Source organism: Rissa tridactyla, chromosome 7, assembly GCF_028500815.1.
Source record: "Rissa tridactyla isolate bRisTri1 chromosome 7, bRisTri1.patW.cur.20221130, whole genome shotgun sequence".
Classification (NCBI taxonomy): domain Eukaryota; kingdom Metazoa; phylum Chordata; class Aves; order Charadriiformes; family Laridae; genus Rissa; species Rissa tridactyla.
Genome location: NC_071472.1, coordinates 49196367 through 49210612, shown reverse-complemented (window position 1 = coordinate 49210612; position 14246 = coordinate 49196367). Strand labels below are relative to the sequence as shown.

General features: G+C 53.3%; 1 protein-coding gene across 3 annotated transcripts; it reads right to left on the bottom strand.

Moving 5' to 3' along the window:
* Nucleotides 1-6563: 6563 nt before the first annotated feature.
* Nucleotides 6564-13811, bottom strand: DYNLL2 (dynein light chain LC8-type 2). 3 transcript variants are annotated; one of them, XM_054209127.1, is made up of 3 exons: nt 13656-13811; nt 10142-10280; nt 6564-8426 (listed from the first exon to the last, which is right to left on the bottom strand). In XM_054209127.1, the coding sequence occupies exons 2-3, from the start codon at nt 10271-10273 to the stop codon at nt 8289-8291; spliced, it is 270 nt and encodes an 89-aa protein (XP_054065102.1). In that variant the 5' UTR covers nt 10274-10280; nt 13656-13811; the 3' UTR covers nt 6564-8288. The 3 variants fall into 3 exon arrangements, with proteins under 3 accessions (XP_054065102.1, XP_054065103.1, XP_054065101.1); XM_054209128.1 differs by lacking the exon at nt 13656-13811 and adding an exon at nt 13191-13463; XM_054209126.1 differs by lacking the exon at nt 13656-13811 and having other exon boundaries at nt 10142-10299.
* Nucleotides 13812-14246: the final 435 nt, after the last annotated feature.

Here is a 14246-nt window from a genome sequence, read left to right as displayed (position 1 = left end):
TGAAGATTCAGCCCCGATACAATACTTACCTTTATCTCCGCTGGTGCCAAAAGTGTCTCCCACTGGCTTCCCGGCTGTTTTCCCAAGCTGCAGGCCAGCTGACCGGGCAAACAGTGCTGACTCCTGAAGGACAGACCCAAATACTTGAAATACTTTCCTAATCTCATTTTCTCATGCAAACGACTGCTGGGTTGTCAGGGATGTTACTCCAAGGCAGCAGCGGTGATGGGACGGGAGATGGGACAGGGTGCTTGGGATAGCAAGGGAAGGATCTGGCCAGGGGGCTTCCACGAGCCCTCTGAGCCTCCTCATGTGGTCCCACCACAGCACGGGCGCCCAAGGCCGCACTCACCTCACCTGGACCCCCACCTTGCTCCTCCAGTCCCGCTTGCTCAGGCGCAGCCTTGCCCTGGCTGCAGGTGCCCTGGTGATTTGGCTAATTAGGATTATTCCTCCCCCGCAATGTGGGCCATTAAACTTCCTTTCACATGGCAACACCCATGGGCTGGGGTCACCAGCCCTCCTGGGAAGGGGGCTCAGTATTCCGTAGCTGTTTCTGTGTGGAAGAACTTCTGGCTCTATTTAATGTGGCTTAAATCGAGTGCGTGCTGGGATTGCAGCCGAGTTTGGTGCAGAGATTTTGGAAACGCTGCTTCTGCCTCCCCCTTGTGCTCCTCTCCTCAAGCGTTATCTCCCCAGAGCTGGCAAAGGCTGGGATATTTCCACATCTGCCTTTCCCGGGAGGTGGTGAGGACCCGGGGGACACCGGCGGAGCCTAGCTGGTGGCAGCAGAGCCTGCAAACGCCTCCCTCTACACAAAACAGCAGACTTGCTTTTTGAGTTTTACACCCAAATCTGTTTTTATCCATTGCACGTTTTCAGGCGAGATGCTGTAAATGAACATTAAAACTCCCTGCCCCAGACCCGAGAGGGGTGAAGGAGCAGGGGCTGCCACCCTCAGCGGTGGGCCGGGTCCCCGAGCAGCTCCGCAGCCCGCGGGAGGTGGCTGCCGGTGGAGTGGGGAACACAGCACCTGAGAACGCGGTGACCTGCTGGGAGTTGGAGAGCGCGTCTCTGCTCGCTGCCGAGCCGCCAGCAACCTGCCAGGGATGCGCACCAAACATGAGCTAATCCCAACAAAAATAGGAGTGAAATCATAATTCATATGCATAATTCATGTGCATAATTTTATCTTCGCCGTGTATTCTCCGGGGATGCATTCTAGAAAATGCTGGTTTTCCCCTCCCCTCAATGCTCGCGTCCTTCCAAAAAGTGCCGTAGATGCAAATCATTGGAGGCAGCACGAGGTAGTAGCTTTGCTGGGTTACTAAATAAATGCTAAATTTGTCTGAGTTTCTAGCCTACGTCTTGGCAAGTTATGCAGATTGAAGCCGTTGTATAGACACGCAGGCTTGTAATAATCACAGGATTTTAATTGCTTTCATTGTGAACCCTGGCTACTGATTGTATCTGCATGGAAAACTCTTAACAGTTTGCACTTGCAAATGCTAAAAATGTTAAACAATAATGGCAATTAAGAGATAATTATAGTTATTCTGAAACAAGGATTGGAGTTAAGGCTCCAAGAAGACATCCCAAACGAGCAGGAAGCGTTGCCCTGTTTACTGCCCAGACTTCAAGCTGCTTTTTCTACGCTGCGAGATCCGCCAGATTTAATTGCTTAATGATTTTCTATAAAATATTTAAGTAACGGGGTATCTTTAGCCAGCCCAGGCTCTGCCTGAGTTGCATGTGTCAGTCTTGCTGGAGGACAGTGGCAGTGTCAGAGCCCTGGTCTGGCACCCGACGCGTGCTGAGTCACACGCTGGTTTTCCTCTGCTAATTACAACACAGAAGAGGTGGAGGGACCCCCTGCCAGCACCCATGGGTGGGGACCCTGCTGGAAAGGGGCGGCATGGGTGCCACCCCCCAGCCCCGCTGCAGGCTGTGGTGTCAGAGGGACCTCTTGCAACGTGAGTCCAGATGTACCGAGTCCAAACTGACCCACAGAGGAGCTTTTGCCCAGGTCATTCTGAACCCTTAAGAGAAAACAGGACTTTTAAAACTGGATTTAGGATGAGGTTTTTGTCCTCGTCGATGCGTTCTGGGCTTTCCTCAAAAACAAAAAAGGCATTTATTTTTTTTCCAGAGCTGTGTTCTGGGCCAGGTGCCAGCCGCCTGTGCGCAGGCTGCAGTGGAGGCACGTCCTGGCTGGGTGTCACCCTCCGTCCTTTCCTGCCGGATCGGCGCAGCCAGCCGGGAAACCACGCAAGATGGGCGCGAGATTAAACCCCAAACCTGTAATCGAACACTTTGTGGAAAAACATCGGTGTAAGAAGGGATTTCCGTTCCTCTGACTCAGCTTAAGCAGCACAGGGCTAAAGCTGGGGTCACACCATGTGTACTGCCAGGCGCTCCAAATGCTGGCAAACCCCACGGAATCCTTTCATCGCACCCCGGCAGCACCTAACACTGCTCACCCCAGCCAGGGTCAGACATGGGAAAAGCCTTTCCCGATGGCCCCGGTGCAGTATGGCACCCGCACTAAGGGTGACGTGACGGCGGGAGCACACAACCAGCTCTGCAGATTCCAGCCCTGTCCCTGCGTGGGACTCGGTTGCGGGAACAAAGGGCGGCTTTCACTGCGCTCACCCCCCGCGCCGGGACTGCCGTGGCGAATTCCTTGGATGCTTTTATGGGCTGCAACCAATGCACAGGGAGAGCGGGGCTCCCAGCAATCTCCTCCCCTTGAAAGCACTTCATTCACACCCAGGCTGGAAGGAGGTGAAAGAAAAGGCCGTGCACGTGTTTAAATGCAGCGGGGGCCCTGCTGCATGGAGGGGGGCTTGGATCTCTCCCCAAAAGCCTCCCTGCCCACAGGCCCAGGGGGAGGACACACAGCCTGGCCAGGGTCTGGGCAAGCAGCTGAGCTGCGGTCGGGCTGCTCCGCAACAGCCATAAATCAATGGAGATGCGTAAGCAAGGGAGGGAACAAAGGACATGGAGAGATGCCACGGCGTTTGGCAGGGAAGGGCCACGGCAGCCGCGCCAGAGGATAGCGTCTGAGGAAAGCCTCTGACCAAGCCTGTGAGGGTCCCAGCCCCACGTCCTGCAAGGGGACGAGAGCTGGCCCCGCTCCCCGCTGCCTCCCCCTGCAGCCCAGCCCTCCAGAGAGACCAGTCAGCACGTGCCACCACGCTGGGCAGCAAGGGGCACACAGGGACGGGGGACGTGGCGGAGCATGACATGCCGCCTCACCCATGGCCCCAACAGTGCTCCCGGGGCACCTCTGCAGCACCATTGATTTTTCCACCAGGCCACAGCGAGCTCTGGTGCATTTGCTCTGAGTCCCCAGCACTAGGAGAGAGAGACATGGACTGCGAGGCCACTCCAGCAGTCGCAGGCAGGATACAAGCTACACCAGGGATGGATAAAACCCTTCCTCAAGCTCAACCCAGGGCCAAACCCTGCTGAGCAGTAGAGCAGAGCCTGGGGTTGGCCCCCCAGGGCTGCCCCTGCTCAGGCTGCCCTCAAGGGAAGGGACGGGGACCGGAGCAGGGTCCGGCAGAGCAGCTCCCTTCTTACCCCCCTGTGCTGGGTGCTGAGACCACCAGAGCTTGGTGCAGGAGAAGCGTGGCGCCTGCTGTCACTAACAGAAGGGCTGGTAAAGGCACTGACCTGATGATAAGCAGTTATTTGTCTCGTTGGTAATGAGTTATTACTCAGCCTCAGCTAGACACTGCCTTAAGGGAGGAAACATCTGATCATCTTTTAATAAACACAGTTGGCTCCTGTGAGGCTCCTGCAGCTCCTGTATCTATAAAGCGCTCCAAGGCGCATGGCTTATGCACAGACACTGCTGCTATGAGTCACAGTCTGGGAAAGGGTGTCAGAAGCGTTGCTCAAAAAATAGAACAAAGCAGGGAAACCTCGGGTGGGCAGGGATGGCACAGCCCTGCTTCCTTCACCGTATGCCACCGGCCTCCTAAGGATTTACCCGTCAGAGACAGAAAGTGAGATAAAAATGATTCCCACATTTTCTCTCTTCATCTCAAATCTCCCGCAAAAGCGCTGTGAGAAGGAACAGGTCCGCTGGGCACCGAGTTTACCAGCAACAGGCTCTGCTTCCACGTGCTTGGGGAAGACTGCCACTGCGATGGCAGCGCTGCAGGCTGGCTTTGCTGGGTGGGAGGGAAGGAGAGCACTGACCTCCAGCCCGGGTGTTCCCACCAGAGCAGGATGCCCAGGGTGGGGATGACATTGCTGTCACTTTGTTCCTTCCCAGAGTCCCAGGTGGTCACAGAGAAGGGGGAAGAACATTGTGCCAGGCAGGCAGGGAGCAAGGCTGGCTCTGACCGCTAACGGAGTCATACATCTTCTGCATCTTTACACTGTGCTGCCTCCGCAGAAGAGAGAATCCGAAATAACGTCTAGTAGTTACACACACGGAGCACAGCTACCAAAAACTAGCCCATCTGCTCTTCAGTGTCACAAAGCTTTGCTTTCGTAAGGCCACATCTGGAAGAAATACTTGACACGAGGAACTGAATAACTTGGCTTGTACAAGAGAAAATGTGACACTCTCCCCAGCCACGAACTGCACCGTTACCCGCAGCGAAGGCACACGTACATCTGCAGATGCTGTCCTGCACCCAGACCTCCAGCAGCGACCTGCACCTCGGACTCCCCCGCAATCAGACATTCTCTGAAAGCTTGCAAGGCAGGACAGTAATGTATATTGAATTTACATTTAAATAGCGTTTTTGCCCAAAGACATCTGGAAGCAGTTTTTCTCCAGATGTTTCCCCCAGATACATACCTTCCACTCAGTGCCCCAGATCCAGATGTTTCCAAATAGCTTCCTGACTCCATTGAAGTTGAGCAGCCGTCCTGGGGATGCTGTTGGCTGCTCCAGCACGGAAACTGTTAACACTCCAAGGCATCGCACAGGACACCTGCGCCTGGGGGAAACTGGAGACAAAGTGGAGCCCAGCAATGGAAAAAGTCAAAGCCAAAAGCTGCGTCAGACAGCTGCTGGGGAGCAGGAGGGGAAGGCAGCAGGGACAGAAAGCTCCATGTTAAAACCTCACCCACCTCTCAGTCATATAGAGGGACGCACTGCTTAACTTTAGGCAGTTTGTATCTTCCAGAGACCCAGTGCTAGGCAAAGGATGGTTTAAGGGGAAGGCTGGGGATGCACAGTACCAGTGCCCACTGCAGGGGTGACGGAGAGGTGAGCAGGGCTCGGTTTCACTGCCTAATTGCTAAAGGTGCGAACTGGAGCTTCTTTTCTTTAGCCTGAAGCAGGGCTCCTGCTGCAGTGACACATCCAAGGAAGCACCAAACCCGCTTTCTATTTGTGCACAGCAGCTCCAGAGCACGCCCTCCCTCCATCCCTGCCAGGACCTCCAGATCCCACCAGGGACCGATTGACACCAGCACCACAGCCACTGGATACATTATGCTTTCCCACAGACAGAACTCAAACTGGAAGTTTTTCACCCCAGGTTTGGATTAACAGCCTGCTGTGCAGCTGGCAGTTTCTCTGCCACTTGCTTTGACTAAGCCCTGTGCACCAAGGCAGCTCGACTAGCCCAGCCCCACAAGGCTGTAAATGTTTTCTTGGAGCCGCAGCATTCACCCAGACCTGGCCAGGCATGCAGAGCCCCAGCACAGCTCAGCTGGAGCTTAAGCCCTGCAACTACACTGCCAGCGAAAAGGCTGGCGGGGACAGCATTACTCCCAGCTCTCCCCAAAGTAGAAACCACCTCTGCTTTTCAGCACTGCCAGGTGGAGGCTGTAGCAGATTGCCTGTGTGTAACAGCCACACTGCTGCTTGTTCAGGAGTTTTGGGTTCAGCTCATTTTATAGCTGCTTACAATGAGTCATGGTTGTCTGCAGCTACACCTCCCTTTGTTTCTCCTGCTGGTGTTACTGTCCCCCAGCAGAGCTGTTACACTGCTGTAGCTTGTAAGAGCCCACAGCTTTTCAAAAAGCTACCAGGGAGGCCACAATCCCAAATTTAGGTTGCATCAGGAGCAAGACAGCAAGCTAAGGGGGGTTGTTTAAGGGCAAGCCCACAGCCCCTGCAGCATGAGAGACATTAAGCACACATCAGCTTCAGGCACCTGGCAAGAGTTTCAGATCTCACCTTTCTACCTGGAGGAAGCCTGAAGGGGAAACCTACTTTCCTGCAGAGCAAGGAGACACCTTCGAGTATGTTCAGGAGCCAGGTCCCCAGCTGCTGTACCAGCCCTGGTCTGTTTGAAGTCATTAGGAGGTTGGTCCCAGTGCTTTCTTATCAAGGTTACTTGGCACAGAAGCACCCCATCAGGGCTGCAGCAGGACACACTCCCCTCAATCCTCCTTCTGGCCCAGTTCTTGAGCCAGGCTGGAGGTCAGGACCAGCACAGATGGGACACATACGCTCTTCAGGTCAAGCTTCTCCCTCTTTCTCTCTTTGAATCATCAGCATCTTCCAGGGCAGAGAACTTGCTGCTCACGCTCTCTGGACAAGTGCAGATGTTGCTTCACACAGCTGGCAATGACGAAACTAGAGGCTGTTTAAATGTGTCAATTCACCTTTAATGTTTGAAAAAAATAAATGGTATTTGAGCCATTGCAGTTATGAAGGGAACAGATCTTGCTCCACGAGAGACCGTGAACAGGTTCACATTAGACTCATGCTTGGAAAAAAACAAACCCAAAACATTCTCCTTTCAGATCCAGAGTGGAGTTCTGAATAGACACGACTACAAAAGTGCCCCAGACAGTCCAAGGCACATTACCCCAGTGCAGACATTTCCATCAACATGAATTTATGACAGCTACATTCTTTCTAGTTACAACATTGTTCTATCAATATTACAAAATTAGGCATACTTTGGATTTTGCACAGAGACAAGAAGGACTTTTACTTCAGGAAGTAGTCAACCTGGGTCATCAAGTCATTTCACAATGAAGAGCTCCCTTCACTCTGCCCATTCTCCCCCAGCAGTGACTTATTACCACCACCAAATTCATGCCAGAGACAAGTCAGGCTCACCAGCCCAGTGATATTGTCTATACATTAGTCAGCAAACCAATAAATAGACCTTATGACAAGCACCAGATATTTACTTGCCATCACACAGCAATTCTCCACACCCAGATAAAAAGAACTTCCTGCAGTGTAATCCAAGAGTCAGTACATACTAAGACAACATCACTGCTGAACCTATTGGAGACCAAGACATTTGTCTGCCTTTGAAGCAGATGTCATATGAGTTTCCTTCACACAAACATCACATGTAAATTTAAACTTCTTGGTACTGTGCTTTAAGAACAAAAGCAGATATCAGAACATGGAGGACAGCCCTCCAGAAATAGCTTATCAGCTACAGAAAATGAAAAAAGAGACAGTGGCCACTTACAAGTCTTCCACATGACTAGCTTGCTTTAAGGAGAGCATCAAGTTAAGGCAGTGTTGAGACAACTGGCTAAGAACATGCCAAATAGAGCTGTTGTCAGTAGTCACCAATTTGATATCCTACTCCATTTCAGGGGTGGGCCACCTGGCTTTAGATCTCAGTATCAAGGTCTAAAGACTTCAGCCACAGGATGCTGCTTTCTGCAGCAAGCAGCAACTCAGAGGGGTTTGTTGAAGTCTCCTAGACCAGGCTGAGTTGCTTACAGTCTAGATCAATGTTTCAGCAGAGCCAAAAATACAGTGATGGGTACAGAAAGAACACCAAGGGTGCCAGCTGCAAGTCTGTTTAATCACAGTCCGAGGTGGAGTTCAACTCATGTGAAAGCCACATAATCAAGAGCCACCCCACCAGCTTTCAGGGAAGGTCTAAGTACCTGCACTGAGGTTACTGGGAGAGCCAGCTCTCTACAGTCTGCAGGGTGGGTACAGAGGCTCACACTGGCTTTGCTCCTCGTTACAAGATTAACAGTCTAATAAAACTCAGTAAAGAAGTCAGGGTCTTTTGGCCTGCCCAAAGAAGTTTTCCCAGCCTCAAAGAAGGAGTTACCACTGAGGGAGCTGTTGTGGAATAGTTTTATTTCTTCCCACGTAAAGGCCATTGTTTAAGCATTTACAGGTTTCCTAGTGCAATACAACCAAAAAAAGCAGTAACAAAAAAATGCCGCCTTCTTCCCAGGCAACTAAACAGAAGTAGATTTTTACTGCAACATATACACATTAAATATAGTATACAGTCCATGCAGCGGCATAGCCATGTTAAAGGGAGTCGTGGCTTCAGCCATCAGTGCATTACAGTCCAAATTTCACTTGCTCCTACTTCCTATCCAGACTTGAAGAGAAGAATTGCAACCTGACCCAAGTAAAAATAGATGAAGTGCTTTGTCTCATGTGTTACATAGCTGCCAAAGTTTCTGCCAACAATGCAGTGCCAAGTTGGGTTGTATTTCTTGTCAAATTCCTGAAGAAAGAAAAGAGAGGCATTAAGGCCAAGAAAGCCCACATGAAAATAGTTCTAAGCACAAGTTCTTAGCTAGTTCTTTTCACACACTATCGCCTTTCCTCCCACCTACAGCATCTTTAGATTCCCCATCACAAGACACTATTATATTAAGCGAGGTAGTGACTGACACAACCAGACCTCTGCACTGTATTGTTTGAAGAATCCGACACAAGGAAATCATCTCCTGAGACTTAGAGCATCCATCAGCCCCAGGCAGAAAGCGCAGACCTAAGAGCTCTCCTTGGTACAGTGCTATTCAAGCCCTGTGTGTAGGCTAGCTCAGGAGAATATTTCTCCTCTCCCATTCCAAGCCCACTCACAAAAAATAAAAAAAAGATTTTGGCATGTCTGCTCCAGCAAGGCATTTGAGCTTAAAGGTCACCTAAAAAAAGGAAGAAGTCTGGCTTCTGCTGTTTGGGACCCTTCTTCACATGAAGGAAAAAACCTGCATTGAAAATGAGCAGGCAAATTCACAGGCCAGACAGCACATGATAGACCTAAGAGGTCAGAGGTAAGCAAGCTGAATGCTGGCTTAATAGTTAGTCTTCTACTCCACAGGTAAGACAGGGTTAAAGACCATTCTCCTCCCTCTAATTAATACACAGCTCCCAAGAACACCCTTCCCTCCCCTCCCCTGAGACAGTGCCAGAAGAACAGACTCAACATTCAAGATTAAAGCAAGTGTTAGTCCTCAGACAGCAGCAAGACAGTTTGAGCTCTTTGCAGGTAACCTTTGAAGTAAGGAAAAGCTTTCTTGCCAGGGCATGAAGGTGCATCAAATGGCTTCCCTCCTCCCAACACACTCTCAGGAAATAAAGGCCAGCTTCTTTTTGGATGCCTTCTGTTGCACTCACTCACTTTACAGGCTGCACTGCCCCACGCACTTTGAGATAAGTCTTGACTCCGATCAAAGTGATCCGAGAAGTTAGGAGACACCTTTGAATCCTTCACATTCAAGCTTAGATTACAAGCAAGGCCCAAAAGCTAGCCCAGGTGCCAGGACCACATTGCCTATGAAGTCACACCTTCTTCCTTCAAAAGCACTTTGCCCAACCATTCGGAGAAGCAGGTACAGAGGGAACTGACAGCTCCCCAGATGCCATCAAGCATGAGACTTCAGTTAATGGGCTCCTGCAAATGGGGAGACACCTCTTCACACGCCAGGGCCGCTGCTTATGCTGTTTTTAAAGCAGTGCCTTTCACAACCCTGCCAGCCAGCACAAGGCCCCATCCTCCTCCACACCGCCCACCCCGGAGCCAGGAACATGGCAGACAGAACCACACGTGCACAGCTGCCCACTTTGAGTGAGACAGAGTAATCCCACCCTGCGCTGGGACTGCAAGTCAAGCAGCGTCATCTATGGAGCAAGTCCTAAAGAGAGACTGCAGCCAGCTCTTTCTAGGCTGGCAAATCCAGAGGGACAGCACTCTCACCGCCTGCTCAGAGCTTGCCAGAGCAACAGACCAGGCCCTGCTCTGCCATAGCCCTCCTCCGACCTTGGAGAAGTCACTCTGTCCTCTTGGAAACAGCAGCAAAGCAGCAAAGAAAGCATCTTCCCCCTTCAAACACCCAAGTATGAAGTCTCAGACAGGCACTCAGGCTCATGACAGGCACACATACTTAAGAGCTTCAGGAAGTCTCAGCCAGAGCAGCCCCCTCATCCCATAGTTACCTTCTTTATATATGCTGCAATGTCCTTTTCTATGTTGTACTTCTCCATTGCCTGTGTAGCACAGTCTACAGCATCTTGCTGCATGTCCTCGGACATGTCCGCATTCTTGATCACAGCCTTTCTGTCAGACATCGTGAACCTAAGGCAGAACATAGATTCCTTTAATCCCTTCCCAAGAAAGGAGAAGCTTCCTGTGCATCAGAAGTTGTCCTCTCTATGGCAGGCTGCGTCACAAGCTGATACTACAAACCCCCCGTTATGGCCCAGGTGAGTTTATCAGGGCAGCCTACAGCAGTCCCAGGCTAAGGTGCCCCTTATAGTTGGAGCACTGTAGTTAGATCAGAGATAGCCCAACATCAGCACCTGCATTAAACACATGCAGAAAAAGCTTACTGTGTGGGAGGAGACGGGATCTGCAGAGAGCCACAGCCCTCCTATACATCAATAGGGTACAGCCAAGTTTGCCTTCCAGGTGCACTAGTGGTTTGGAGCATTATCTGTCCAGAGCCTTGCAAGCAATGGATCCCAGACTGCCTGTCTCCAGCAGGGAAGCTCAGGAAGCATGTTAACAACAGCAGTGCTTTTATTCCACCCCATGCCAGGAGTTACAGTTACTGATGCTAGTTTAGCCTGGAAGGAGGGCTGTTCCACATTCAGCCTATCATCATTCCCTCACCACTGCTTTGCCACTGAAACCCAGACTTCAGCTGCTCCCATGGGACAAAGCCGGTCTGACTAGCCAGAAACAGGTTAACCTCACACTGCAGCCTAGAAACAGGGGCAGGGGGACGCACACGCCACCACAAAGCTAGCATAGCTACAGCCTGGCAAAGTGGCCTCCTTTCCCAGCCTCCCTGCCTGTGAACCACAACACAGATGCTAGAAACCAGCATGCTAGTGCTGCCCATGACCTTTAAGAAACTAGAGTGTGGTATATTAAAGCCAAGCATGTAGCCCCCTTCACTCTTCAGGTGCTTCGTACATCACTGAAGCCATTTATACATAGATCAGCCATGGCCTTTCCAGGGAGGCATTCAGCATTGGGAAGATTCCAGTGCAGTTCATATTATCCTAAAAAACAGGTATTTGACAATCCCAGTCCTGCGGCCTTTCTTCAAGCTAAGGCCATGACACATGCCCTAGGGAAGGAGCCCTGTGCAGTCCTGCTGCTGGCTTGCACACTCCAACACCCCTGCAGGCACCAGAGCCCTTGCTCCCAAGCCACACGTGAGGCCTGGTCAGGAGGCACACGTTATCTGGGGGACCGGTCAAGCGAAGGTCTGCACTGAGAAGGACCACAGCTGCTCACCTTGGCAGCAGGTCTTACCAGAGCATATTAAAACTTTGTGGGAATAAGCTTCTTAATGGCAAGGAGTGCCTCCAATTAAGCCTGCATAGCACCATTAAGTTTCCTAAATCCTTTTACAGTGCTGTAAGTCTTGAGTGATACTACCAAGCATGTTTTGAAATAGTGAAACTACACATTTTTAGCTCTACTGAGGAGTGAAGAAAATCTGCTGCAATGATCGCTTCCTGGAACAGTCCCAGAAAACTGAAGGAGTAGCTTTGTTACAGCAATTAAAGGAGCCTGCTATCCAGAGAGAAAGAGAATCCAGTTACATAATTGCAGCCTATGATTACAATACTTCAATTCTTCACTCTGCCTGCAGTTGAAGACTTCTATTGCAACCTTAATTTATACATTTTAGATAAAATGTTTAATAGAGCACTGCTATTAGCATACACTAATAGCACCGGGAGGAATGACAGGAACTGAGCTCAAATGCCAACAGAGAGCATGCACCCCTACCACATCTCTGGAAAAGCCACTTACAGGCAGTTTGCTCCCCTCTGTGATGTGGTTTATGCCAGTGGGTGTTAGCTTGTGGCCCAGAAACCCTGGCAGGACAAGACATGGCTCAGAACAGCCCAACCAATGGCCTGTAGATTTCAATTCACTATCCAGGAATTTGGCAATCCCTTGGAAAAGTCCTCTGGGGGTCCAGCCCACAGGAAAAGCTAAGTACCAGAAATTCACTTGTGGGTCATTCCTCTGGGAAAGCCTCTTTAGGTGAAGACGGGGAGCAAGCTCTCACGCCCATCAGGCCTTCGCACACCTCCACTGCATGCCAAGTTCAGGGGACATTTACCATTACATAACCAGCCACGGAGTGACCTGCAAAAAGCATCTTCCTTCCTCATTGTTTAGGCAAGGAGCATCTCAGTGCAGGCCCACACCGCCGAGGGCCAACAGCGCCATAGAAAAAACCCAACAAAACAATTATCCTTCTTCAGTAGAGCTGCAAGTGCTGGCCAGCCTGCCCTCCCCAGCACTGCACTGCTCCAGGGCACAGCATCTTTGGACAGAGGGTGGCAGCCAGCTGTGCTGCTGGAGGGATGGTCCCCAGCACCTGCTGTGGGGCCGGAAGAGTGCCACCCCATCCACCCACCTGAACACCACAGGGCAGGACCCACCTCAGCTTGTTCCCCTGTGGGGTTACAGAGGCACCGTCCCTGCAAGGCACCACATACTTTTATCCCTAAGCCACAAGATCACAGCTGTCCCTCAGGGGCTTGCCACCCAAGTCTGAGGAAAACCACACAGCCCCAGCACCCAACCCAGAGCAGGACATGCCAGAGAAGGGGTTATAGTACAGGTCCAGCAGCCAGCCCTTCTCCAGCCCAGGGCAGGATGGGGTCTTGAGGAAGGAAGACAAGACCACAGCCGTAGCAGACAGTCCAGCACAGGATGAGGCCTTGGGAGTTAGGGATTAGGCCCAAGGCAGCACCCAACCCTTCCCTCACCAGGGTAGGATGAGGCCTTGGAAGCAGTATGAGGCCCAAGCCCAGCACCCGACCACTCCCCCAAGAGGACAGGATGAGGCTTTGGGAGGGGTATGATGCTCAAGCTCAGCATCCACTCCTTCCCTCACCAGGATAAGATGCGGCTTTGGGAATGGGATGAGACACAAGCCCCCACACCCACTCCTTCCCTCCCCAGGCATGAAGGAGCCCTAAGACTGGGACAAGGCCCAAGCCCAACACTCACCGCTTCCCCACCAGGACAGTATGGAGCCCGAGGATGCAGACGAGGCCCAAGCCCAGCACCCACCGCTTCCCCCACCGCGGCCGGAGAGGGCCCTAGGAAGGGGGTGCGGCACAGCCCCTTCCCCATCAGAGCAGAAGAGGGCCCGGGGAGACGCTCCCAAGAGCCAGGCGCATGTGCAGGCCGGAGCCCTGCGTGACCTTCACGGGGGGAGCCCGGGGGCCGCCCGAGGCAGCGGTGACCTTGCCCGGAGCGGGGCCGGCAACGCACCGGCAGCAGGCCACCGGGGCGGGGCAGTCTCCGAGCGCTGCCGGCAGCTCCCCACGGGCAGGAGCCGCCCACCGGCCGGCCTCCCCGCGACCCTCTCCCCTCAGGGCGGCCCCACCGCTACCTCACACACGGAGCGACCGAGGCCAGGCGAGGCGCCGAGGTCCCCGCCGCCCCGGCCCGGCGGAGAGCGTCGCTCACCTTCACAGTGACAGGGCCACCCCGGGAGGGCGAGGCACCGAGGAGGAGAAGGTGGGAGGAGGCCCGGACCCGCTCGTCTGAGCCCGCTCCGCTCCCTGCGCCGCGCCGAGCGCTCTGCGCCCCGCCGCCGCGCCGCGCTCAAATACCGCCCCGCCCGCTGCGGCGCGCGGCCCGTCGCTCCCCCATTGGCTGCGCCGTCCGCCACGCCGCGCCCCTATTGGCTGCGCCGCGGCCGCGGCCCACCGTCCCGGCCCGTCCGCCCGCGCTGTTCTGCCTACATCCTGTTTCATCCCACAATGCCACGGGGCCGGCGCGGGGCGGGGCGGGGCGGCGCGGGGCGGGGCGGTGCCTCGCGGGGGCGGGGGGATGCCCCGCTGCCGTGAGGGGCCGAGGCCTGGTCCCGCGGGGCCCATGCCCGGGGGGCGTGGTTTCCAGCCGCCTTGGGCACCCCAATCCCCGGGGGAGACCCCGATCCCCTGGGGGGGACCCACTGCCTTGGGGAGACCTGGTCCCCATGGTGGGAACTGCCTTGGGAGGGCCTGAACCCTTGAGGCGGCCTTGGCCCCCATGGGCCTGGCTCTGCCTGCATGA

What these genes read in the sequence shown, in the direction of transcription:
- DYNLL2 (XM_054209126.1), bottom strand. Translation starts at nt 10,294, where the DNA reads ATGTTCTGCCTTAGGTTCACGATGTCTGACAGAAAGGCTGTGATCAAG. An exon ending in TTGCAGCATATATAAAGAAG is followed by an intron (nt 8,427 to 10,141) that starts GTAACTATGGGA and finishes TTCTTTCTTCAG; the next exon opens with GAATTTGACAAGAAATACAA.